The 27,444-nt window shown below is 39.5% G+C and overlaps 1 protein-coding gene across 10 annotated transcripts in view; it reads left to right on the top strand.

Annotated features, from left to right (window-relative positions):
- kif1aa (kinesin family member 1Aa) overlaps window positions 1-27,444 on the top strand; it is a 149,654-nt gene that overhangs the window by 55,164 nt on the left and 67,046 nt on the right. For 6 of the 10 annotated variants that reach the window (XM_057840188.1, XM_057840187.1, XM_057840186.1 and 3 more), the window contains 13 exons: window positions 2,578-2,684; window positions 2,763-2,843; window positions 4,851-5,031; window positions 5,088-5,160; window positions 5,592-5,682; window positions 5,759-6,086; window positions 9,777-9,947; window positions 10,157-10,450; window positions 16,502-16,620; window positions 16,689-16,774; window positions 20,312-20,441; window positions 21,365-21,530; window positions 27,290-27,380. In XM_057840188.1, the coding sequence (XP_057696171.1) occupies window positions 2,578-2,684; window positions 2,763-2,843; window positions 4,851-5,031; window positions 5,088-5,160; window positions 5,592-5,682; window positions 5,759-6,086; window positions 9,777-9,947; window positions 10,157-10,450; window positions 16,502-16,620; window positions 16,689-16,774; window positions 20,312-20,441; window positions 21,365-21,530; window positions 27,290-27,380 (1,918 nt within the window). The remainder of the gene's footprint in view (window positions 1-2,577; window positions 2,685-2,762; window positions 2,844-4,850; window positions 5,032-5,087; window positions 5,161-5,591; window positions 5,683-5,758; window positions 6,087-9,776; window positions 9,948-10,156; window positions 10,451-16,501; window positions 16,621-16,688; window positions 16,775-20,311; window positions 20,442-21,364; window positions 21,531-27,289; window positions 27,381-27,444) is intronic. The other 4 variants (XM_057840194.1, XM_057840183.1, XM_057840193.1 and 1 more) reach the window with 2 other exon arrangements.

Raw genomic sequence — 27,444 nt, 5'->3', positions numbered from 1 at the left:
TGACAATAATCTTAACACTTATTTTAAGCAAAAAGTGAGTATATTTAATCTTTTAAAAAAGCTTTTTTTTGTCAGAAATATTCTTCTCTCAAGAAGTGATATTGTTCAAATTCATTATTTGAAATCATTTTCCCCCTTGATTTTGGTGAAAAATGACCTTCAGTGCCTTGCAAAAGTATTCGGCCCCCTTGAATCTTGCAACCTTTCGCCACATTTCAGGCTTCAAACATAAAGATATGAAATTTAATTTTTTTGTCAAGAATCAACAACAAGTGGGACACAATCGTGAAGTGGAACAACATTTATTGGATAATTTAAACTTTTTTAACAAATAAAAAACTGAAAAGTGGGGCGTGCAATATTATTCGGCCCCTTTACTTTCAGTGCAGCAAACTCACTCCAGAAGTTCAGTGAGGATCTCTGAATGATCCAATGTTGTCCTAAATTACCGATGATGATAAATAGAATCCACCTGTGTGTAATCAAGTCTCCGTATAAATGCACCTGCTCTGTGATAGTCTCAGTGTTCTGTTTAAAGTGCAGAGAGCAATATGAAAACCAAGGAACACACCAGGCAGGTCCGAGATACTGTTGTGGAGAAGTTTAAAGCCGGATTTGGATACAAAAAGATTTCCCAAGCTTTAAACATCTCAATGAGCGCAGTGCAAGCCATCATATTGAAATGGAAGGAGCATCAGACCACTGCAAATCTACCAAGACCCGGCCGTCCTTCCAAACTTTCTTCTCAAACAAGTAGAAAACTGATCAAAGATGCAGCCAAGAGGCCCATGATCACTCTGGATGAACTGCAGAGAGCTACAGCTGAGGTGGGAGAGTCTGTCCATAGGACAACAATCAGTCGTACACTGCACAAATCTGGCCTTTATGGAAGACTGGCAAGAAGAAAGCCATTTCTCAAAGATATCAATAAAAAGTCTCGTTTAAAGTTTGCCACAAGCCACCTGGGAGACACACCAAACATGTGGAAGAAGGTGCTCTGGTCAGATGAAACCAAAATTGAACTTTTTGGCCACAATGCAAAACGATATGTTTGGCGTAAAAGCAACACAGCTCATCACCCTGAACACACCATCCCCACTGTCAGACATGGTGGTGGCAGCATCATGGTTTGGGCCTGCTTTTCTTCAGCAGGGACAGGGAAGATGGTTAAAATTGACGGGAAGATGGATGCAGCCAAATACAGGAACATTCTGGAAGAAAACCTGTTGGTATCTGCACAAGACCTGAGACTGGGACGGAGATTTATCTTCCAACAGGACAATGATCCAAAACATAAAGCCAAATCTACAATGGAATGGTTCAAAAATAAACGTATCCAGGTGTTAGAATGGCCAAGTCAAAGTCCAGACCTGAATCCAATCGAGAATCTGTGGAAAGAGCTGAAGACTGCTGTTCACAAACACTCTCCATCCAACCTCACTGAGCTCAAGCTGTTTTGCAAGGAAGAATGGGCAAGAATGTCAGTCCCTCGATGTGCAAAACTGATAGAAACATACCCCAAGCGACTTGCAGCTGTAATTGGAGCAAAAGGTGGCGCTACAAAGTATTAACGCAAGGGGGCCGAATAATATTGCACGCCCCACTTTTCAGTTTTTTATTTGTTAAAAAAGTTTAAATTATCCAATAAATTTTGTTCCACTTCACGATTGTGTCCCATTTGTTGTTGATTCTTGACAAAAAATTAAAATTTTATATCTTTATGTTTGAAGCCTGAAATGTGGCGAAAGGTTGCAAGGTTCAAGGGGGCCGAATACTTTTGCAAGGCACTGTATTGGTGTAAGAAGAACAAATGGTGATATTTACCTAAACTAAATTGAATAATCTGACCCATTAATCTGTTAACTAGTCTTTAACACTCAAAACAAGATGGAAAAAAATTATTCAAATAGGATTTAAGAAAAATTATCAGATTAAAACGTTCTAAATTTGCAGTATGAAAGTTAGTACAAGTCAATACAGATTTATTTTTGCATTGGTCATTTAGCCTATCAATTAATTAGGTTCATATTGGTGAGAAATGTAGTAGCCCTGACCCCCGTTCACCTAATCAGTTTGGTTTTATTAATGTCCTGTCCCCAGCAAAAAGTTTACATGCAGGTTATGCTGTTATATCGTCCCCACCAATATTGAGACCAAACCTACGCCCTTGTATTGGACCCATTTCAAGGTGTAGGGGGAAATTCTAATTGCCGTGTAAAGAGTTTTACTAGTTTCGGTGAGAAGGTGAATAGTTTTTGTTGTTGTTGTTTGTGAACTAAATTTCCACACAAATGTACATCGAGGTACCATTTAGCTTAGCAAGGAGATGTATGAGAGACATTTTTCAAGTGTCGCAGAGCGCGTGAAACTTGGGGGGAAAAAAGTGCATTTATCAAGGGTTCGTCAGCCGTGATTGCATATATCCGTCCGCTGTAACAGTACCATTTACAACACTAAAATAAAGGAAACAGTTCAACAACTTTCCTATTGTTCTAATAGCTTCAATGATATTTAATAAACTGATGATCCAAATGTTGCTTTACCAATTGAGTCTGCTCAATGTAATCATAATTCCAGAGTTGGGCGTGTGGATGCCGCCAGCCGCCAGGACATCGTCCTCAGTGGCCACTTTATCAAAGACGAGCACTGCACTTTCACCAGCGCCACCGGACCGCAAGGAGAAAGTGAGCAATCTTCATGTTGGAACAAGACTGACCTTGTTGTTGTTGTCTCACATTGTTTACGTCTTTGTTGCCGAGTAGCGGTTGTCTTGGAACCCTGCGAAGGAGCTGAGACGTACGTCAATGGCAAGAGAGTGACGGAGGCCACGGTTCTCAAATCAGGTCAGGAACATTTTGGAAGGACATCATTATTTTCCTAATCTCTGCTTCCATTTTCCCAGGTTAGCATGACATTTTGCTTTTGAAAATACCCAGACTTTCATTTCATAAGCCGTTTTAGTGGGACCTTTTCTTTGCTCCTCTGAAAAATCCATTTTTTCATTAATACACAGCCGACTGGAACTAATGTGCATACTCATTGCTCTGATGGGCTGTCGGTGGAGTTTGTGTCGGTGGGAAGATCATAGGCATTGGCAATGCATTTGGTGGATAACACATCACAGAGACGCAGACGAGAATCTTCTTAAAAATTACACCAAGTGTCGTGGTTTCAAAATTGTACAAAAATGAAATATTCACTCACTTTACACTCCTGGCTTCAACAGAGTTCTGTGCACAGAGAGGTGTATTTCAGTCAGGACTCAGGAGGCAAGCTTTCAATATGACTTCCTAGTTATAAAATCCTGATTTCTACTGGAGGCTATAGTCATCCTATAGGCTTCGGGAGGCGACCCACAGGAGATGGGTCGATTGCGGACCAGGCGAGGAGGCTGACTTTTGTTAGCGCACAAGCCGAGAAAAGTGCTTCTCAGTCGGCTAAAACTTGTCTGTACTAAACCACAGAAAATGCTTTATTCTAGGGCTGTTAAATGATTAAAATTTTTAATCGAGTTAATTACAGCTTAAAAATGAATTAATCGCAATTAATCGCAATTCAAACCATCTATAAAATATGCCATATTTTTCTGTAAATAATTGTTGGAATGGAAAGATAAGACACAAGATGGATACATACATTCAACATACGGTACATAAGTACTGTATTTGTTTATAATAACATTAAATCAACGAGATGGCATTCACATTATTAACATTCTGTTAAAGAGATCCATAGATAGAAAGACTTGTAGTTCTTAAAAGATAAATGTTACTACAAGTTATAGAAATTTTATATTAAAACCCCTCTTAATGTTTTCGTTTTAATAAGATTTGTAAAATTTTCAATCAAAAAAATAAACTAGTAGCCCGCCATTGTTGATGTCAATAATTACACAATGCTCATGGGTGCTTAAGCCCATAAAATCAGTCGCACCCAAGCGCCAGCAGAGGGCAGCAAAACTCCAAAAAAACATAAGTAACAAGTTGGCATTGCACTGTGTTGTCATTTTAATCTGTTTGAGAGGGGCATGCGAGTTAATTGCGTCAAATATCATCTAAACATTTCAGTTTTTCAATGTAAGCTTGAGTTGAGTATGGTGACAGCTCTTGGAAAGAAACTGTCTCTGTCTGTCTGTTTTTGGTATGTTGGACCTGCCAAAGGGCAACCAGTTGAAGAGATGGAAGCTGGGGTGTGTATCGTCTTTTATGATGCTCCTTGCCCTTCCTAAGCACCGAGAGTTGTAGATGTTGGACAAGGGAGGAAGGGGGCAGCCAATGACCTTTTGTGGTGTTTTGATCACCCTCTGCAGTCTTCTCCTATCTGCTTCTGTGCAGCTTGTGTGCAACACTGGCACAGCATAGGTCAGCAGGGTCTCAATGACTGACAGGTAGAAGGTCACCAGCCGGTTGGTGTTGAGTGGCTCCTTCCTTAGCACTCTCAGGAAGTGTAGTCTTTGCTGCCTGTTCCTGACCAGTGCGGTGGTGTTGACTCCATTTGCTCCGCGCTTTTGCCGTTGATGTACATGGGCATGGGTGGTTTTGTGCTGTTGGAAGATCAGGATGAGTTCCTTAGTCTTCAAGATATTCCGTGTCAGGTTGTTGGAGGCGCACCACTCACTGAGTCTGAGGAACTCATCTCTGTAGGCTGCTTCCTTCTCGTCTTTGATCATTCCCACCACCATTGTGTCGTCTGCAAATTTCACAATGATGTTCTCAGGTGGCAGGGCGGCAGTCATGCTTGTAGAGTGACTCGAGTAGTGGACTCAACACGCAGCCTTGAGCCGATGCTAAGCATGTGGGAGGAAGAGAGTTGGGGATTTTATCTTGATATGGTCCTACTTTGGCTTTCAGGGAATCGCATCATCTTGGGAAAGAGCCACGTGTTCCGCTTCAACCACCCCGTGCAGGCGCGGGCTGAGAGGGAGCGAACCCCGTGCGCCGAGACCCCAGCCGAGCCCGTAGACTGGGCTTTTGCTCAGAGGGAGCTGCTGGAGAAGCAAGGCATTGACATGAAACAGGAGATGGAGCAGAGGTAGGTATGTCGTGTTCATGTAAATGAAAACTTCAACTGATAGTGTTGGTGTTCAGGCTGCAGGAGCTTGAGGATCAATATCGAAAAGAGAGAGAAGAGGCCAACAACTTGCTGGAGCAGCAAAGACTGGTACTTGACTTTCCTTTCCTAAGACAACTAGAACAGCAGTCAGGTTTAGATTTAAAGGGACGGACAAGATCTTTAAACATCAATAAAAGCCTTACCAAATAACTAAATTGCTAACAAAATAATTGACAGGATTTTGATAATAAATTAACCAAAATATCAGTAGTGAGTATGATTAGGGATGTCCGAGTTACCTGATTTTGAGTCTTGATCCGATACCTCGGAAATGCAACAACTGGGAGGGAATTGAGCGATCATGTTTCACTGCCATTTACCTGATTCCGATCCTCGGAACATGACGTGACCGTGCCCGATTTCCTATCACGTGATCAGATCGGGGACACCCCTAATACGATGTTACGAAATACTTTTGCACTACCGCAAACATAGTTTTTATGCCGGATTTAATCCTTCATACTAACATGATTTTTCAGGATTACGAAAGCAAGCTAGAAGCGCTTCAGAAGCAGGTGGATCGGTATTACCCAGAAGCCCCTGAGGAAGAGGAAGAGCCAGAAGAGGAAGGTAACACATTAAGCCAACGGGCGCTTGCATGTCGTGTGAGTAAAAGCTGACCCTCATCGTCGGTGCCTATTCACAGTTCAATGGAGCGAGCGTGAACGAGAGCTAGCGGAGTGGAGCTTTCGCAGGTGGAGGTGCTATCAGTTCACATCTCTGCGAGACCTCCTGTGGGGAAATGCCATATTCCTCAAGGAGGCGAACGCCATCAGCGTGGAACTCAAAAAGAAGGTTCAGTTCCAGTTTGTGCTGTTGACGGACACCCTCTACTCGCCGCTGCCGCCGGACCTGCTGCCTTTCGAGGCTAGCAAAGAGCGTGAGAGGAGGGTCTTTCCGCAAACCATCGTGGCCGTGGAGGTACAGGACCAGAAGAACGGAGCTACTCACTACTGGACCCTCGAAAAACTCAGGTACTTGTAGGAATGTGGATTTCTGGGAATTTTTTAAATTGTAAAATGTCTATTGGCATAAAAAATAATCCGGGGTTGGGTCGCGGAAGCAGCAGCTGTAGCAGGGAAGCCCAGACTTCCCTCTCCCCAGCCACTTCAACCAGCTCCTCCGACGGGATCCCAAGGTGTTCCCAGGCCAGCCAAGAGACATAGTCTCTCTAGCAAGTCCTGGGTCGTCCCCGGAGCCTCCCGCCGGTGGGACATGCCCGGAACACCTCTCCAGGGAAGCGTCCAGGAGGCATCTGAACCAAATGCCCAAGTCACCTCAAGTGGCGCCTCTCAACGTGGAGGAGTAACAGCTCGACACAGAGTCCCTCCCGGATGACCGAGCTTCTCTATCTTTAAAGGAGAGCCCGGATAACCTGCGGATGAAACTCAATTCGGCCGCCTGTATCCGGGATCTTGTTCTTTCGGTCACGACCCGCAGCTTGTGACCATAGGTGAGGGTAGGAATTAGGGATGGGAATCGAAATACAATTCCGAACCGGTTCCTAGTGTTTCGAGGCCTCGATATCACAATGAAAAAGCCTTAACGATCCCTTTAACGATTCCTAAAGACGCGTATTGTGTCGTGACGTGACGTGTCTTGTTGTCCAGACGCATCAAACTAGCATGGCACCAAGAACCACTCGCTTCAAAGTTTGCATGGTAAATAATACACTTTACCACAGGGGTCCCCCGGCCCGCCTCCACATTTGGTCCGGCCCCCTGAACAATACCAGAGAGCATTTTGAAATTTTTTTTTTTTCCTCATTAGTGTTATTTCCTGCCTTTTTTCTTTGAAGAACTCAGAGAGGGTTATTTGGTTATTATCTATTTAATTAACAGTGTTATAATTATTTATTATTATTATATTATATTACATTATTATTTTTATTTTATTTACTTTTGTTCCGTGAAGAATCCAGAAAGGGTTATTTGATTGTGGCTTTCTGAAAAACAATTTTTTACATTTAGGCACTCCTGCAATCGTCACACTTTTTCTGTTACAAACTGACCCCAGGTCCTCATCAGAGAAGGGAAAAGTTATGTGGCCCTCACAGGAAAAAGTTTCGGGACCCCTGCTTTAACACATATTGCCAAAGGCAGAACAACGACCTATATGCCAATATATACCAATATTTTTTATTTCTATTAGAAAAATGTTTCAGTAAAACGTTACACATTCTGGTGTATTTGCCACTTATTGCCACAGTTAACATTGAGGCTTTGGGCCTCTTTTGACCTCATTGTGAATTTGTAAGGTTGTGACTTCTGATTAAACAAACTCGATGCCAATCAAAACATTAGTTCTTTTTCCCCAAATTAGAATCGATAAGGGAATCGATAAATAATCGAATCGTTAAGCAATATCGATAATAGAATCGGGATCGTAAAAATCATATCAATTCCCATCCCTAGTAGGAACTTGGATCAACTGGTAAATCGAGAGCTTCGCCTTTTGGCTCAGCTCCTTCTTCACCACTACGGACCGTTGCAGAGTCCGCATCACTGCAGACGCTGTCGACCCCCACTCCCTCCTAACCTCACTCGTGAACAAGACCCCAAGATACCGTAATTTCTGCACTATTGGGCGCCCCTGAATACAAGCCTCACCCAGTACATTTTAAAGGAAAAAACATTTTGTACATACATAAGCCTCTCCTGTCTATACCGCGTGTGCTCACATAGTAACATGAGATATTTACAAAGAAATACAGTTTTTTAAATTTTAATACCATACCTTAACATTTCTTTCCAAACAGCGCCAGCAACACGGCAGTTACATTGCAGCAACACGACAGTAAAGCACTAACTGGGCTGGTTATGAGAAACATTAAAAAAGTCTTTGTTAGCCATCTTCATCTTCCTCCTGTGCACTGAAACCATGGAAGTCTTCACCCTCAGTGTCGGACATAAATAGGCTCAGATACAATTCGCCACACACCTTCTCTGTTTCTCTTCCGTTGTCGCTTTCAATGTCTCTCATAATGAGGCAAATTCACTCCTGAGCTTGTGCCGTCCTCTTCGTCACACAGCAGACCGGCTTTTCGAAACCCGTTGGTGATGGTGGATTTTCTTCACACTGGTCCAGGCTGTCAGGATCCTCTAGCAGACTTGTGCAAAATTTGCTCTTCTCATACGGCCACTTTTGGTAAACGATCTACGATCTCTCGCCGCTGGTCATCCAAGCCTCCCGTTCAACTCAGAGTGCCACTTGCACGATTCACACCAATGTCAAGTTGCTGCAAACACTTTGTTGTGCCCCCAAGAATCACAACTGGAATGGAGTTTGCCCTCTTGATGGCTGCTTACGTGCAGCAGCTCTGTTTCCTTCTTGATCAGCCAATTCGGTTGCTTTTAACTTAAAAGCTATGTCATATGTATTTCTTCTAGCATTTTCAATGATGCGGGTCTGCTAATTTTACTCATACACAGAGATGAGGGTCTGCTACTTTTATTCATGCAAAAAGCACAAAGTTGAATTACCGATAATAATGTAAACTAGTAGAGGCGTGCAAAATTTCCGATTTTTAGATTATTCGCGATTCAGCCGTGGAAGATTCGAGAACGATTCACAAACATCCAAATTCCGATTATTGAATTATACCGGGTAAAGCGGAAATAAAATGCAGTCAGCGCGGTCTTCGAGACGCAATGAGGAACGGACCGAGAGTAAATATCATGTGCAGCTAATGCCGCTAGGTAAAAAAAAAACAAACAAAAAAAAACAATAATACCTGACTGCGGCCGTCAGCCGCTACAAACAGCGCCCAGTTGCTAGTTGCTACAAACATACGGCAACATACGACTATGGTAGATATCACATATATCTAGACTAGATGTGAATGACAGACTTTCCCGCGCTAGTAAACAGGCGCCATCTTAAAGCAGTAGACTTCTCTAGAAGGCTCTGTTGTAGAGAACCTAATTACTTTTTATCTAAAATACCCCTAAATCGGCAAAATCTTGACTTGAATCTATCTTTAAAGGATGAAACAGTTTTAAAACTTTCACATGTCGAAAGTAGACATGAGGGAAACTATGGAATAACGGGCGCAATTCTAACAACTTTAACGGTTGATTCACAACATGAAATTAATTGAATGTAGTTTAAAGCTGCTGATACAGAATGGGGACTTGAGTATTTTATTTACTGTTTTTAACCGGTAACTTGATACTAAAATAGTGGTTTGGTTTTAGCCTGAGAGGATTTTTGAACAATTTTGGAACAAATATACAAAACATAAAAACAAAAAAAAATGGGGGGGGGGGGGGGGGTCAATAATCGATTTATAATCGAATCGGAGTCTCTGAATCGTAATCGAATCGTTAGGTGCCCCAAGATTCCCACCTCTATAAACTAGTGTCTTCCTCGACACGTATATTCCACGTGTCTCACTCTTACATTTTATGCTTGAGCGCCCCTGGTGGCCATGTGAAAAATCGATAAATCGGCCGCATCATTGCACACGCCGCAGGATTCAAAATGAGGGGAAAAAGTAGCAGCTTGTAGTCCGGGCTGGATCTGGTCCCCAGGCTTTGACTTTGCCATTCAAATAATTCACTTGAATGTCCTTGAACTAGGGATGTCCAAACTATTTCACAATGGGCCGCAGTGGGTGAGGACTAGTTTGGACACCCGTGTCCTAAACTAATGAATCCTTGCAGGCAGAGACTGGACCTAATGAGGGAAATGTACGACCGTGCCGCAGAAGTCCCTCCTCCTCCTGCCCTCGCCACCCCAACCGGTACGACACCCTCAACAGACGATGGCGAAGGCGCCATGACGGGGGGAGACCCTTTCTACGACCGCTTCCCATGGTTCCGTTTGGTTGGAAGGTACGTTGTCAAAATGTGGTTAAAAATAGTCTTTAAGCATCCCTAAAAATGTCCTTTTTACCCCCTTACTAAAAAGCTCATCATCTGACGATTACGCCGAAAAACGTTTACCCGCCCGGTCGCTGTTGCATCCCGGCGCGCGTCCACTAACAAGCGAAGCCTATCCATGTTGAGTGTGTGCTTTCTCTCCACTAACCCGCTTCCCCCAGAAACCCTCTTTTCAACACGTGCATGAGCGAGCGCATGAGCGACCCCACCCCGTCCCCCACTCTCTCCGCCTCCGAGACCACCGACTCCCCTCAGCGGGAGGCTCGCGTCGGCGAGGACGACGTGTCGGAGGAGCTGGACGACGATATCTTTTTGGACGAGCCGAGCTCGGAGCTGGCGGGGGAGGAGGAGGAGGATGATGATGAGGAGGAGGAAGAGCGAGAGCTGTGCCCAGGCTCCAGCGAAGGCCAGGATCCCTTTTACGACCGCTCGCCATTATTCAGTGTAGTGGGAAGGTTGGTGAGGTTTACGGGGAGAGAGCGCGCGCCGATGGGCGAAACTAGCTCTTTCACACTGAGACGAAGGGATAGCTTAATATATGAAAATGTGTGTTTTTGGGATTGTTCTGCAGCAAACTCCATTTATTGAGATTTTATTAAGAGTCTGGGCGAGTCTGGGCTGCTCCAAGGATTCCACAAAAAAGGACTAATGTTGCGAATTCATTTTGGCTAAGTATTTGTTAAGAACACCAGCAAACAATATAATTAGCTTGAGCTACTGTATGTTATGCCATTACAGAAAACAAAAAAGTACTCAGAGGAAAATACACGCTGTCCACACTTTTTATAAAAAATCAAAATTATGTATATTTTTTTGTTCTTAAATTTAGCACAATTTTTAAAAATCTATTCTAAAGCATTTTTTAAAAAGAATTTTATCTTGTTATTATTTATATATATGGCGGAAAACACTCGGGTGACTTGAAGTTCCGCTCTGAGACCCCCAATTTTGCCAAATTTCAAAATTGTACAATATGCACATGTGATTACATAATTGGAAAGCTTAAAATCTTGATTTTCTGGGGGGGAAAAAATTTGAACAGGAGGGCATTTAAAAAAAAAAAAAAAAAAATTTAAATGGCAAAACCCTAACTCAACGCCATGATTTTAACGAGATATTATTGCGTACTTACCTCTTTTCAATCCAAAAACTCCATGTAGCATGTATCACCGAGTGTCAAGACACAGCTGTGAATGGCCACAGCTGGATTTTGGGGGGATTTTATGGGTGAAACATGGTAATATAACAAGGGACGCGATGCAGAAATCGCAGACATCAAGGAGTGGTCGAGATTTTCATTTTCTTATATTTACCCTTTTAAACGTTTTTTTTTTTTCCAATTTTGCTTTGGATCGATTATTTATTATCTAAAATATTGGGGAAAATGCGACGGTAACGAAAAATATACAATTAAGCGATAGTTATGAGGTAGATATCCGTGACATTTTTATAGACGCTAATTTTTTCATTGTGATATAATTTGTTTAAAAGTTTAAAATATGCGAGTGAATAATTTTTTTAAGTCGTTTTTTTTTTTTTTTTTTTTAAATATTAGACATCAATGGTTCAAAGCTAAAAATGACGGACGTTTCGAATAATAAATATAATTATTTACCTTCTTTTTGTAGCTGGGTTGAAACAACAGCGGTTGCGAGGTGTCTGTAAACGGGGGTCTCCAGGGTAAAACGGACAAATTAAAAATAGGGGCTTAATGTGCCTTGAATCTGCTATGGCAGCATATTGCTGTATCAAACACAACAGTTCTTTTGGCTTAAAATACAGCAGTTTATTTTAAAGAGGGGTGCAAGAGCACGGCATTTATTGTCCATGGCTATTTTAATGCAACACTAGACAACTTTTCAACTTTATAAAATATTTTCATAACATTTGTGATAATAGCCGACTGAAAACTGGTCGAATGACACCTCTTTTATATCTTGAGGGGGTCTTTATAGCTTTCACTGGCACTAATTAACTTTGAGGAGGGTGGCAGGAACCCTGCCACACACATAAAAAACGACAAATGCGCTGACTGTTTTATGGCATACATCACTTCCCCCTTTCATTATAAAGATGAAAGTCAATGCGAATGCTTTCGCGCGAATTCTGCAAAGATGGCAGAGCAACAAAAGAGACAAAAAGTTGTGTCTGAGGGGAAAAAGGAAGCTACCTGGATATACAGAACAAACATTGGCCCAGCTTTCACTCGCTGGCGTGAAACTGCCCCCAACCCCTTCCCAAACGAACTCGTCAGCGCTGACAAGTTCGGGTGGGGTGGGGTCGTTAGCCACACTAAGCCAAACAGTTACTAACCGTCATATTGTTTAGCCACATTTGGATTCATTACCTTATTACTATTCATCCCTCATACAGACGCTGCAAATTTGTTGTCTAATTCATCTGCAGGGAACCGGGTTTTCGATTGATTGTTGATTTTACAACAGTGTGCTGTGGTCCTTTTGGGAAACGCAGTGCTGGTCCTCATGAGAAACCCAGTCTTCCTTAAAGGGAACCTCGGACTTAAAGACTTGTGGCGCTAACAAGCCACAAATGTTCTCTTTAGAAACACAAAATATTGCCATTGATTTAAAAATCTATAATATTTAGTACATGTTTTGACCTACGGAAGGCGCCATGTTTTTATACCTGCAATGGACGCTCGGGTTGATGACGTAGATTGTCACTGTCACAGGACTAATGCTACCAGGTTACTGCAATTGCTTCTACGCCGCGAGACGTCCAACACATAAAGCGGCGAGTACTTACTATTTGTTTTTATTGAGTTTTATTACCTTTTCATTCCCTCAAAATACTTTTTGCGTGTGTTTCCCTCTCATACTTTTAAGCATTGTTTTCTTGTGGTAGCTTTAAAGCAGATTGTTGATCTGTTGACCACATAGTCATGTCCTGTAGCATATTTAATCCACGCTTATTTGATATTACTCAGTTTAAGTATTTTCTTAAGGCATCTTTAGTGTGTTCTGTCTGTATGCATCCAGACCAAACAAGCTGAAAACGTACAGGAATACTTTGGGTGTCAAATTCGCCTCGGCTCTTGTAAATTCGCCTCTTGTAGAACGTTTCGCCCGTGTAGCACATTTTGGCAGAACACCGTTTCTTTTCCCTACTCTTGTCCGTCTCATGCCGTCTCTCCTGTTCATTTTGCTTTTGCTTCTCGTTTTGTGAAATATCAGCAGTGCTGTCATGCTCAATAATGTTCCTCTCGGGTTCAAATTGAAAGGGTTGACCAGATGACAAACTTATGTCGCTAGAGTCATACTGTGGGAGCCCGGCAGAGTAACCATGTGACGTCACCGCCCTGCAACGTCAACAACAATGGCGACCTACTATTTAAACTAATTTTACGAATTGTATAAAAACGAAAATATCAAGAGGGGTTTCAATAGCAAATTTTTTTAACTTATAATAATTTTTAAGAACTACAAGTCTTTCTATCCGTGGATTCCTTTAAGGCAAAACACTACCGCGTTGGTCCATTGGTGTCGGTAAAATCGACCAAAACTGAAAAATTACCAAGTTTAAACGTACGTGTTTATTGCTTGTTGTTCTTTTATACCTTATTTATTGAATGATCCTCATATCTATTACCATTTTTAAAATAATTTCTTTGGGAAAAAATTGAATTATTTCATTTTATTTAATTTCTTTTATATATTTGTTCATTGCCAATAGCAAAATATGCGTGTATACCATATACCATACCATAATGTGTGGCTCTGAAGATGAATGAATGAATAGGTAGATGCGCAACGGTATTAATGGATGACTTAAAAAATTGTGAAAGTTTACTACCTTTCATGCTAACATATAATGTAAAACACCATAGTTGATTGTGAAGAAATTAGCTTTTGTGGGCTTTTATTTCCATGACTAAGTCCTGCCCTCTTGTCCATTTTCATTGCTAACAATTTTAACACACTAACTTCCATGTTATATAACAGAAGAAGGAACCCTAGCAAGCAATGTTGTTGCTCAATGTCCTACTTGTGGCGAGTGCGTGAGTGCATGCGCGTCACGCGTACGTGGGGTCAGCTAACAGGAAGTTGACGTCTCAAGTTGAAAGAGCTGGTTTCTACCTCGGCCTCGTCTCTTTTTAGGCATGCCAGAGCACAAGTCCTTTCATGTTGATTTCTTCAATTAATATTTTGGTTTTTCATGACTTCCGCAAGGTGTCCTTTGGTTTGATTGGTCGGCTGTGTGGCTGAGCAGTGTTTGCCCCGCCCTCCCCCCGTTTGATGATGATGATGATGATGATTTTTGTTTCATTTGAACGTCAAAGGAAAGCATTTTTTATTTATTTTTTGTCCTGAGCATGCCTTTCTTAACACCTCACCAATCTTGTCATGAGCCTGCCCCTCCCCGCCCGCCGTCCCCTTTTTTCCCTAAATGTCCACCCCCCAAATTGGCACGTTATGATGACCATACTACATTTTAAGTACGTTTCATATCGATTTTAGGCTATTTTTTAACGCTGTTCATGCAAAAAAATGGTTTGAAAAGCCTACAAATAAAAGTGAGTGCCTGAATCAAATCCATATGAAAGCAATTACGTATGCAATAATCCCTTTATTCGTTCTTGAGTTATCTTGAACACAAACCTCCGCCTTCAGTAGATTTAAACTACTGGTGGAGGTAATGAAAGTGCTTTGAAAAAAAAAAAAAATGTATATAATAATATAATTAATAATAATTAATATGCATTGATTAATTAAATTGCAAAATATGATTTTAGTTGTTGGCATTTTTGTCATATTTGTGCCATTAAAAAAAGAAATTAAGTCAGTTGATCACATGATTGCTATTTGAAATACCTAATGAATTACAAATTATTAAATTTAATAATTTAGTAAATGAATAATTGCCATAAAAATACTTCTGCAAAGTACGTTTGTTAACAAAATTGTGGGATTACATTTTAATTAATGCAAGACACATTCATAATATTTCAATTATTAGTATACAGTTTTCACTTAGTTTTTTGACTTTTAAAAATATGCAATTTTTATATAATTATAGTTTAAATTCTTAAGTGAAATTAGTTTTGTATACTTTTTATGCCACAATTTTATGTGAATGAATTAATCACATTTTCCATTAATTAAATTTGGCTAATCTTAAATATAGTAATACTGTAATTTTTGGACTATAAACCACTACTTTTTTCCCTCATTTTGAATCCTGCGGCTTACAGTCCAGTGTGGCTTATTTGTTGATTTATTTCGGTTAATAGGTAACACTTTATACAACAGTGATGTCATAAGACTGCCGTAAGACTGTCATAATTTTGACATGATATTTTTTCATGGGCATTAATGAATGCAAATGCCATTAAGTGTCATCGGGCAACCTATGTCACTAACTCCATATATGTCCAGCTTGGATCTTTTACATCCATTAAAAAGTGAGATAATTTGCCGAATGACACAAAATGATGTTTGTCATAAGCATTGATTATTGCTCATGGCAGCGTCATGTCATAATTATAATGGTCTTATGACAGTCTTATGACGTTACTGTTTAATAAAGTGTTACCAAATTCCATAACTAGCAATTAATGAAACAACTAGAATAGTAACTGAAGAAATAATTAGCTAAGAACATGAATTTTGATTGTTATTTACATCTGTAGCGTTGCAATGCATGCTAGGAGGCATGTTGGACAACAACAGTGTTGACAGCAGGTGGCAACTGTGGTTGACTGTCTCCACCAAGGGAGCAGTAATAGCCAAATGAAGTGTCCTGAAGCAATGAAACTTTGCAGCCAATTGGTTCTAACTTTTATGGTGGTTCATTTGGTCTTATGACAGTCTTATGATGCCACTGTCAAATAAAGTGTTATTAGTTAATATCTTTTGGTTTAAATATCCCATAAAACAGTGAGGACAGCTGCGGCTTATAGTCCAGTGCGGCTTATCTATGAACAAATGCTGTTTTCGTGTCAGATTTGGTGGGTGGCGGCTTATAGTCAGGTACGCCTTATAGTGGGAAAATTACGGTACGTAGTTAACTTTCTACTAAAAATTATAATAAAATTTAATTTAAAACAATAATCACAATTATTTTAGGATACATTGTATTAAATATGCAATTAGGTATTGTAGAATTATGACATGTAATTAATCAATTATTAACTATTCTGCATTAAAAGTATTTAATTTTGGCACATCCTTTTATTGAAGTTGAATTAAGATGAATAATAATGAGGCCAGAGTACTAAAACCATTTTAAATTCAGTACATCACATATTACTATTATAGTACATTCTTAATTTGGTGCCCAACCCCCTTCCCAATCACCGAACACAAGCCGAAATCATAAAAAAAAATCTCCAACCCGAACAATGCAAGCAATAGTAAAGGGCAGCCATGGCCGTCGCTCAAGAGCAGTCCCAGCTTGTGTTTGGTTGCTTCGCAGCTCCGTATTCTTTCGTATTCGCAAAATTGCCCTGCTCGAATCCGCCATTTTGTCCTTCTGTTTCCGTCCAGGTCTTTTGTGTACCTCAGCAACCTGCTGTACCCCGTTCCTCTGGTGCACCGTGTGGCAGTTGTTAGCGAGCGGGGTGACGTCAAGGGCTTCCTGCGTGTGGCGGTGCAGGCCATATCAGGTAAAGCGTGGGGAAGAGGCGGAGCTTAACGCAATTGGCTGATTAATGCAGTCGTTTGCCCTTTATAGCGGATGAAGAAGCACCGGACTATGGGTCAGGGGTGCGACAATCTGGCACAGCAAAAATTTCCTTTGAGGATCAACAGTATGAAAAGGTATTAACTCTGGCTGCCATTGACTGTGAAAGATGTCGTATGGTGTCAAGTGAAATGCAAAACAAAACAAAAAAAAAGCACAAATATAAACTGCCTCAACACGATCCCAAATTGCCAAAGCATGATTGCAAGTAGGCAACAGCATGAACCGCAATTGCATTATACATTACCGGTTTCAAGGTATACCGTAGTATGAAAACGTCACGGTTTCAAAACCGCAAAAATTTTCCGTAATACCGTCCCTTCGGATGCAAGAGTACGACACTGAAGTAGACTAAATTTCACGGAAGTAGACATGAGGACTACAGCTCCTGCTGCCACGTAACCAGTAGTTATCCCATCACATCCCTACATTTGCAGAGCTTGAAAACGTAAATTACAGTAATTCGCTTACAAAGTCACATTTTGCAGGGTACCCGCGGGTTATTAAAAGTATTTAAAAAAGCATTGAATTTAGTTTTCCATTATTAAAGGTATTAAAAGAATTAAATTAGCTGTCGTAAGTCTGGAATTTTTTCACCGTGGTTTTAATTTTGAAGAACATTTCAGTGCAACCTAAATTATATCCGTGATTAAGTTTTTTTTTTTTTTTTTTAAATCCATAACGAAGATGACGCGTAGAATTTTTACGATGCACTGTTTAATGCACCTCGTGCGTGTGCGCAGTTAGCATCATGAGCATCAACATCACAACAACAGGCAATCGCACAGTACTGTGTGCTAACGTAAGGAACTGCTCAGATGCCTTAGTTGTTATGTTCGACGAAAGCTTCAACAAGACAACCAAGTCCAAACAGTTGGACCAGCATGTAAGGTATTGGATCGGCGACCAAGTCGCATCCAGATACTTTGGGTCGCAGTTTATGGGTCATGCGAAGGCAGTGGACCTGCTTAACATTTCAAAGTAAGTTGCCAATTTCTCCAATTAAAATGTGTTAGATGCAATAATGTATTTCTGCACGGTTTGCCTTTCGAATGACTGTGAATTTTGGCAGGTGCGCTAGCCTTAGCATGGATAAACCGGAGTCGTAGATCAACAACTGTTGTGCTGAAAAATAGCCGCCTCGCGTGAAATGTCCCCCCTGACGGGAACGCTTATTTATAACTATTTATTGAGCGTTTATTTTATTTATTTTTGCTTATTTATTTTATTATTGAGCGCCCACACGTCACTCGCACTAACAGCTTTTTCTTACCAAACGACGGACATGGAAACGATTTTCTTGTACCGTGAATATGTATTATTTTACTCTGCTTGAACTAATAAATGTCATACCTTTGTGATTGTCATTGGGATTAGGTCGTGAAAACCTGTAGACTAATACATTTCTGTTCAAAGATGGTTATGTGGCCCAGTCAACGATTTGTTACTAAAATACAGTACTACTACTTTGTGTAATTTATTTATTTCAAGCTGATTTTACAGTCGTAAATCCATTCCTGTAATGCGTCTATGAAAACATTTGATGTTTTCACCTCAATAAAGCGTTAAAAATAAGCGTTCCCGTCAGGGTGGACATTTCACGCGGGGGGGTGGGGGGGGGGTTATTTTTTGGCACAACACCACCATCACCCTCAAATACACAACACGGTTGACACTATTATTGGAATGAGTGCAGGGTAACGTTGATCTGAATAACATGGCATTGTGATAGGCAAATTATAATGTAGGTGATAGTAAAACAACTCCTGGTATATTTAAATTTTTTTCTTGATTGAATAAGAGTGTGGATTTTCTCTATCTGATTAAAAGAAATGTCTTCAATAGCTAACAAAGGCTTAACATGTGTTTTGTATACTTGTGATTAGAAAAAAACAATTACCAAGGGAAATGGTCATGTGTAGCTTTTATGTTTTGTGGTAATTAATGGTAAACTGCCATTTAGTGGCTGTTTTTTAAACTTTCACTGCCAATTGCAAGATTTTCCCAAGCACTTTACAGTTAAGGTGACCAACTTGGCAATCACCAACCTACCACCTTGACTAGGTCCTCTTAAAAGGGAAACCTGTTGTATTGCAAATGTAATTTCTGAAGTTGCTTTACAAAAATAGTGTAGAATCCATTTCATCTTGGGGAAAACAAATCTGAAAGACCTTATATTTAAATGTGTTTTAATTGTATATTGAGTAAATATGCATTCTTTTGTCAAACACACTTGGTAATTGAGGTTAAATTTGATGTTCAGTGCTTTATTTTTTTAATATGATTCAATATTATCTAAATAATGGATGCGAGAAAAGTATTAATTTTCAGTTGAAATGGCATTAAAAAAGGTCTTAAAAGTCTTGAATTTAGATTTATCAATCCTGGGGGGACCCTGACTTTGGTATATATTGCTTTGTGATTGTTTCTACGAAGGCAGCAGCAGAGCGGAAGTCGTAGTCCTAATGTCATTTTCATTTCGTGCTTTGGCTTTTTGCTGTTGTGTTGCAATCCATTTGCATTTGTGTTGCGGGTAACTGGTGTCGTGTTGTGCAGTGTTGTTTTTGTCAAAGATAACAAAAATATTTAATCAACGAACACTTTTTTTCTAAGACGATGACGATACGATAATAAGCTAAAAACATGTTTTGAGAGACTAAAACATAACGAAACTAATGCCAGTTTTCGTCTGATGAGACGAAAATGCGCAAATGTTCACAATGTGTGAAATTTAGTGATTGCGTAGTTAGCCTGCATCGTAGCAGTGTCCACTTGTGCCGCTCGTAATGTGCTGCGCCCCCTTTCCCGACTCACCAGTGTGTCGTCTCTAGTCTTCAAGCAGGCTTACACACACGGTATAATTTTTTTATTGGCCTGAGAGAATACACAATGTTGCTTTAGCCTTTTAAGGTCTGTGCTGAGTGATCATCACACACTAAATGTAACTCATAGCATTAGCATAGCATTCGCTAACAGCGAGCGTAAAACTCATGGGACAACTTTTTTTTGCTTACAGTTCGTGGCGTCCAAGTGGATATAATTAATCGAAATTAATGTACTGTTTTCCTGCTGAGTGTGTATTCTCACCAAGATGGCGTTGTCTTTGTAAAACAACAATATGTGTGCGTCCGTCAATGTTCATTCGAAATAGTTGGAAACCTTTATTTATTTTTGGTTTAAAATTTTTTTAATTTTACAAACGAAAACCTTTTTAGTAAACGTCGACTAAAACTAGACGAAATTACTCTTGAGTTTTCGTCAACAAAAACTAGACGAAGACAGACACATTTTGAGATGACTAAAATATGACTAAGACAGTGGGGTTCGTGTTGTGGCAAGTGGGTTTCGTGTCGTGGTTATTCGTTGGATCTATTTTGTGCTGTGGCTATTTAACATCGTACTTTTTCTGTTTTGCAAAGGGTTTGCATTTGGCGTCTGTGTTGTGGCAATTTGCTTTTGTGCTTTTTTGTCTTTTCGTAAAGTGTTTGGACTTTGCATTTCGCTTGACACTTCTCGGCCACCGTAACGTCCAATCCATTAAGACTGGGAATTTAGCAAACATTTTTTCCTTTGCTGCCAATGATTCTCAAAGTTTTCTTTGATTTTTATGGCAGTTCCAGTCCGAGTCCTATCCAGTGGGTCTTTCCCACGCCGGGGTCTCCCAAGAAGAACTTCGCATTGTAGAGGGCGAAGGGCAAAGCGCAGAAACGGGACCTTCAGCAGATGAAGTCAACAATAACACATGTGAGGATGACGTGACAATGTTTGGGCCTTTGTTTTCACGTTTAGGATGTACAATTAAGCCTTTCACACACGAATTCAGATTGTTTTTTTTGTATTTTGTTAAAGGTTTTTATTACATTTATATTGAACAGGGGTCTCAAACCTGGGGTCCAGACATCAATCGTGGCCCACGGGCCAATATTTTGCGGCTCTTATTTGACATCAAATTGAGGTATTAGTGTTGCGTGCAAGTATTTTGCAGTAGGCAATTAAAAATTACATACAGATATAATTCAAAATAAAATAAATTAAGTGAAGGATCCATTTTGGAAAAAAAAAAAACTGTTGTAAATAGTAATATGTAAAAAGAAATTTTAAAACATTGCAAAACATTTTTTATAAAAAGCCCTGAGTAATGAAAAGTTTAGATAATTATAAATGAATATAATTATTTTTTTAAACTTCAACCTGTAAAAACATTTTTTTTTTAAATCAATACAAATTGTAATGGAAAAAAAGAAGACTTCATCCATCAAGACATGTTAAACTAAGTTTGGCCCGTGTGTATTTTAGTCTTGGAATTTTATTTATTTATTTATTTTTTTATAAATCTCTTACGACCTCTCATAAACTATCAATTACGACATATACTTTGTGACCTGTGTCCACTGTAGTGACATCTGTCCTTGAAAGGGGTAAAACAGAATGGGACTAAGAATGGAAGCTTGAGGGACTCCGCTACCATTGCCAAATTAGTACAAAGTGATCCACCATGTTTTACATCACATGAAAATTTGCAATACACAATTAATAATAAGAAAAACGCAAATAAAATTATACATCAAAGTCACACTAAATCACTATTAAAGTTATAAACAAAAAGAAAACAGGATAAAGTTTTGTGGCTGTTGTTTTATGGTTGGGTTTTTTTGTGGTGTCGCCAGCAGCTGCCGGAGGTGAAGAAGAGACGGCAGGGAAGCCGGGACTGAACGGTCAAGCAGACGTGACGGCGGAACATCTCAAAATTGGGAATGTTTTCACCTTCCGTGTGACTGTGCTGCAAGCGTTCAATATCTCTGCCGAATACGCCGACATCTTCTGCCAGTTCAAGTGAGAGAACATACTGTAGCTCTTTGTTTTTTTCTGGTAGTATGTTTTTAATTTAGAGAAAGTAATGATATGAGATTAAAACAAACAAGAAAACGGCAGTGCTATGAGTACACTATAAAAATAAATAAATAAACCTTTCAATTATAGTAGAAAAACAAAAATTTTAAGTAAAAAATTCTTATGAGGCAAGAATCAACTATTTACATAAACTGGACTTAGGCGCAGTATTGTTTTTGTCATCCCTTCTAATTTTCATCTTAGTCTTTTGAACGAAAATACTTATTAGTCTTAGTCATACAGTATTTTAGTAATCTCAAAATGTATTCGTTTAGTTTTCTTTGACAAAAACTCAAATTTCGTCTAAGCTTTAAAATGTTTTCATCTGTAAAATTAAAAAGTTTTAGACCAAAAATGAATAGAAAAAGGTTTCTAACAATTTGGAATGAACAAGGCGAGCACATATTGTAGCTTCTACAATGACAACACCAACTTGGTGATAGTAATAAACACTCAGCAGGAAAACAGTACATTATTTTCAATTAGTTATACCCACCTGGACGCCAGGAACTCGATGTAAAAAAAAAATTGCCGGAGAGTTTAAGATTTGGCCTGCCACGCTAAATGCTAATGCTAACGAGACCGCGATTGCTATCCAATGCTCCGAGTTACATTGTGTGTGTGTGTGTGTGTGATGATCACTCAGCACAGATCTTTAGAGGCTAAAGCAACATTGCATTTTCTCTCTTGCCAAGATAAGAAAACAAATCTTACCATGTGTTTCAAAACAAGAAAGCCTGGAGCCTGGAGAGGGCACCGGTGAGTGCTTGTGGTCACAGCATGTAACTTGAGTGACAAAACCAAATGCTGCTACAATGCAGGCTAACTACACATGAAATAGGAAAATGTCACACATTGTGGACATTTAACCGAAGCTATGGCACATTTTCGTCTCATGAGACGAAAACGGGCATTTGTCGCGTCTCCCAAGACACGTTTTTAGCCCGGTATTGTCTCGTCAGCGTCATAAAAAATATGTTCGTTGAACTGATATTTTCGTCTTTGTTGACGAAAACAACAATGGTTTACAGCAGTACTTCTCAACAAGTGGGTTGCGCCTTCCCCAGGGATGCCTGAGGTGGCGCATGTGACCTCGGGGAGCATATTTTTTTGCCGTAGTTGAATAAAGCGTAATTGCACATCCACTCACTGGGTAGCAGTGGTGCTCATTTTCAGAATGTGCGCAGTATTTTTTTAACCAAACGAGCACACAGCAAAGAGCACTGGAGATATGAAGAGCTAAGACGAAGAAACATGACAAAGTATGTACAGTGGGGCAATTAAGTATTTAGTCAACCACCAATTGTGCAAGTTCTACTTGAAAAGATTAGAGAGGCCTGTAATTGTCAACATGGATAAACCTCAACCATGAGGGACAGAATGTGGAAAAAGAACAGAAAATCACATTGTTTGATTTTTAAATAATTTATTTCCAAATTAGAGTGTAAAATAAGTATTTGGTCATCTACAAACAAGCAAGATTTCTGGCTGTCAAAGAGGTCTAACTTCTTCTAACGAGGTCTAACGAGGCTCCACTGTAGTAATGGCACCTGTTTTAACTCATTATCGGTATAAAAGACACCTGTCCACAACCTCAGTCAGTCACACTCCAAACTCCACAATGCACAAGGCCAAAGAGCTGTCGAAGGACACCAGAGACAAAATTGTAGACCTGCACCGGGCTGGGAAGACTGAATCTGCAATAGATAAAACGCTTGGTGTAAAGAAATCAACTGTGGGAGCAATTATTAGAAAATGGAAGACATACAAGACCACTGATAATCTCCCTCGATCTGGAGCTCCATGCAAGAACTCACACCATGGCGTCAAAATGATAACAAGAACGGTGAGCAAAAATCCCAGAACCACACGGGGGGGCCTAGTGAATGACCTACAGAGAACTGGGACCACAGTAAAAAGGGTTCTATCAGTAACACAATGCGCCGCCAGGGACTCAAATCCTGCACTGCCAGACATGTCCCCCTGCTGAAGAAAGTACATTTGGATGATCCAGAAGAGGACTGGGAGAATGTGTTATCGTCAGATGAAACCAAAATAGAACTTTTTGGTAGAAACACAGGTTCTCGTGTTTGGAGGAGAAAGAATACAGAATTGCATCGGAAGAACACCATACCCACTGCGAACCATGGGGGTGGAAACATCATGCTTTAGGGCTGTTTTTCTGCAAAGGGACCAGGACGACTTAACTGTGTAAAGGAAAGAATGAATGGGGCCATGTATTGAGAGATTTTGAGTGAAAATCTCCTTCCATCAGCAAGGGCATTGAAGATGAGACATTGCTGGGTCTTTCAGCATGACAATGATCCCAAACACACAGCCAGGGCAACAAAGGAGTGGCTTCGTAAGAAGGATTTCAAGGTCCTGGAGTGGCCTAGCCAGTCTCCAGATCTCAACCCCATAGAAAATCTGTGGAGGGAGTTGAAAGTCTGTGTTTCCCAACGACAGCCCCAAAACATCACTGTTCTAGAGGAGATCTGCATGGAGGAATGGGCCAAAATACCAGCAACAGTGTGTGAAAAGCTCGTGAAGAGTTACAGAAAACGTTTGGCCTCCGTTATTGCCAACAAAGGGTACATAACAACGTATTGAGATGAACTTTTGGTATTGACCAAATACTTATTTTCCACCATGATTTGCAAATACATTCTTTAAAAAGTAAACAATGTGATTTTCAGTTTTTTTTCCCCACATCCTGTCTCTAATGGTTGAGGTTTACCCATGTTGACAATTACAGGCCTCTCTAATATTTTCAAGTGGGAGAACTTGCACAATTAGTGGTTGACTAAATACTTATTTGCCCCACTGTGTGTAGCGTTTGGCTTTGACTTTTAATACAGTGAGAGATGAGGAAAGACCAGTGTGTTTACTGTGTCAACAAATGTTTGCAGTAGACAGCAGGAAGCCAAATTAATTAATAGGTCACTTAAAGACATTAGACCCCAATCACATTGATAAACCGCTTGATTTTCCTTCAGCGAAAACGTGCCGAATATTGCCAACAATCGTACTACATTGTTAGTGTTACATCAGTAAATTAGCGAGCACTGTTCGCATCATATAAGGTGGCATACCAAGTTGCTTAGTGCAAAATTACCCCACACCATAGCAAAGGAGCTGATACTGCTTTCAGCAAAAATAAAAACAGTTCCTCTGTCCAATGACACAGTTGTTTTTGTTCTAGTAATTTTTGTTTTTTTTCGGTCAAATTGTTTGGCATATTTTCCTCATGAGGTAATGTTGGTAATCAATTGGAACTTCTTATTATTGATCATTCATTCACTCATTCAGTAATGTTATTGAATTTTATTTTTCCGTCTCAAATGGTCAAAAAAATTTACCTAGAGTGGATTTTTACAGTTTGGATGTGACTTTAGTTTTTTTTTAATTGAGGCAAATTGATGCTCTGTAAGTCTTTTCTGTTACAACTAAAACAATGTTATAATAAAGTAATACTTAATATTAATTGATCCATATGACTTTTTTTCCCTTTAATATAAAAAAGGACTCAGTGTTATCCAGAGGTGTACTAATAATAGGAGTGGGAACCTCAGGGCGCCTCACGATACGATACGATTCGCGATACAAGGCTCAATATAACGATTATCTCACGATATCACGATGCGGCGATTATCGATATATTGGTCAGAAATTTGATACATGATATTCCATGATACAACAGTTGAAATGAAAAAAAAGATATTTCAAATTAGAAAAAAAATACTGTTTAAGTCATTTATTAAACAGTGACACCTTTTCTGTGCAACGTTGCTGTTATAATATGAATCTACTATTGCAAATTGTTTACCTGCACATATAGAGGAAACAAACCCCAACCACTGATATCTCTTGGAGAGATCATGATGAGTGGCACCCTTCATTCTTTCATTCATTTTCTATGCCGCTTTTCCTCACGAGGGTCGCGGAGGTCCTGGAGCCTATCCCAGCTAACTACGGGCAGTAGGCAGGGTACACTCTGAACTGGTTGCCAGCCAATCGCAAGAATGGCACCCTTAATTTCTTTAAAGTTTTAAATCTTCTAAAAAAAAATTAACAGTGCTGTAGGTGTCAGTCAGCAGTTGAGCTTGGAGTGGGGCAATGATAAAATTGGTGGGTCTTTTCTTCGTATATGACCTTTGTTGCCAAAAGCATCGGTTTGAGCACTTCCACCATCTGCTTCAGCATTTGAGATGTCGGACTCAGTCAGTCAAATTCTTCCTCACCTTAAAAACAACAAAATAAAACAAAAAATATTAGCTACTTACTAGCTTTTGAGTTGAAATCCTGATTTTTTTGTGTTTGAAGTATTGAGTGAATTAAAAAAATATATGAATTGAATGTATAGAAATAAAAAAATAATTCCCTATTTTTAATATGTAGGCTACATTAATTATCATGCACATCACCTTATACTGTATATCTTGGAAGCTATTCAAACCATTTTTATAGCTTATTGCATCAAAATGGCAGTAATAACAGTTTGTGTAGTAAACTATATGGAAAGTGGTTCTCAAATAATATCAAATAAATTAGTAAATTCATGTAGGCTTGTTCGATATTCATTTTCATCCAGTTTAGGGTCCTGGTTCATTTTATATCACTCAACACCAAATTTCATCAAAATAATACATGTAAATTAAAAAATCAAGTACATTGCAAAACTTTCTTACCTCAAGTGATGAAAGCAAAGCAGTGAAGAAATCCGTGTCCACTTCGTCACCAGCTGCCAGTGAACCTTATTTTTGTTCGACAATTCTTGCATACAGCAAAGTCCTTGTTCACCTTACTTCCTTTCTTGTTGGCGTCCACATGAGTGATTTGTAACAATATTTTTGTCACTTTTTCTCCACCGTTCCCACGAAACTTTTTCATTTTTTTCAACCCACTTAGATCTTCCTCTCTTCTTCTGTAGACGATTTGTGCGCACTTTACCTTCACTGCCACTCTTGATCGCCCCTAGTGGATCGCCAAGGAATTGCTCAACGAACATTGAGCACTTTACAGCATCCAATGGCCAATATGTCAAATAAAAATATCGATACTTGGCGGGAGCATATCGATAAACAATCGGGTTGTAAAATATCGCGATATATCGCTGTATCGAGATACTGTCACACTCTTAACTAATAATAATAATTTATAGACAAATGATACTATTCAAAGTGGCGGTAGAGAGTTAAGGGTGGGGCGTGAAACATTTACGTCTTGATGGGGGTGACGTAACAGAAAATAATTGAGAAGCACTGGTTTCCAGTACGTACTGGTATCTGTATCGGTACAGCACTAACACGATGTTATCGATATCTATTTTTTAAATATGTTCCCTATAATATATATATATATATTTTTTTATTTATTATTTTAACCGTTTTATTTTTAATCATTTAAAAAAAAAAAATTCTATTAAAGTTTTTAATCCTTTTTAATTTTTTCCCCATTTTTTTGTTGTATTTTTTAATTAATTTAATATACATATTTTATGATTGTGTTTATGTACTTATATATTCCTTCAGTGCTTTCTGATGTACTGTACAGTATATATGTTAAATGTAAATTTTACACATCAAGGGGTTAAGTAAAAAGCCTTTCTTGAGAAAAGTTCATTTACCTGAACCATTTTTTTTTTGTACCTTTAAATGATGCCTTTTTTGTTTTGTTTTTTGAGCATCTTCTCTTGTGTGCAGTTTCATCCACCGTCACGACGAGGCCTTCTCCACAGAACCTCTGAAGAACACTGGACGTGGACCCCCGCTTGGCTTCTATCATGTCCAGAATGTAAAAAATATCAATGAAATGTTGTAGCTTTAACTCATCAGTAACTCACGATGACACTTTTTTA

Source organism: Corythoichthys intestinalis, chromosome 7 (assembly GCF_030265065.1).
Source record: "Corythoichthys intestinalis isolate RoL2023-P3 chromosome 7, ASM3026506v1, whole genome shotgun sequence".
Classification (NCBI taxonomy): domain Eukaryota; kingdom Metazoa; phylum Chordata; class Actinopteri; order Syngnathiformes; family Syngnathidae; genus Corythoichthys; species Corythoichthys intestinalis.
Note: the sequence above shows the minus strand (reverse complement) of the source record. Positions and strands in the feature narration are given on the sequence as shown.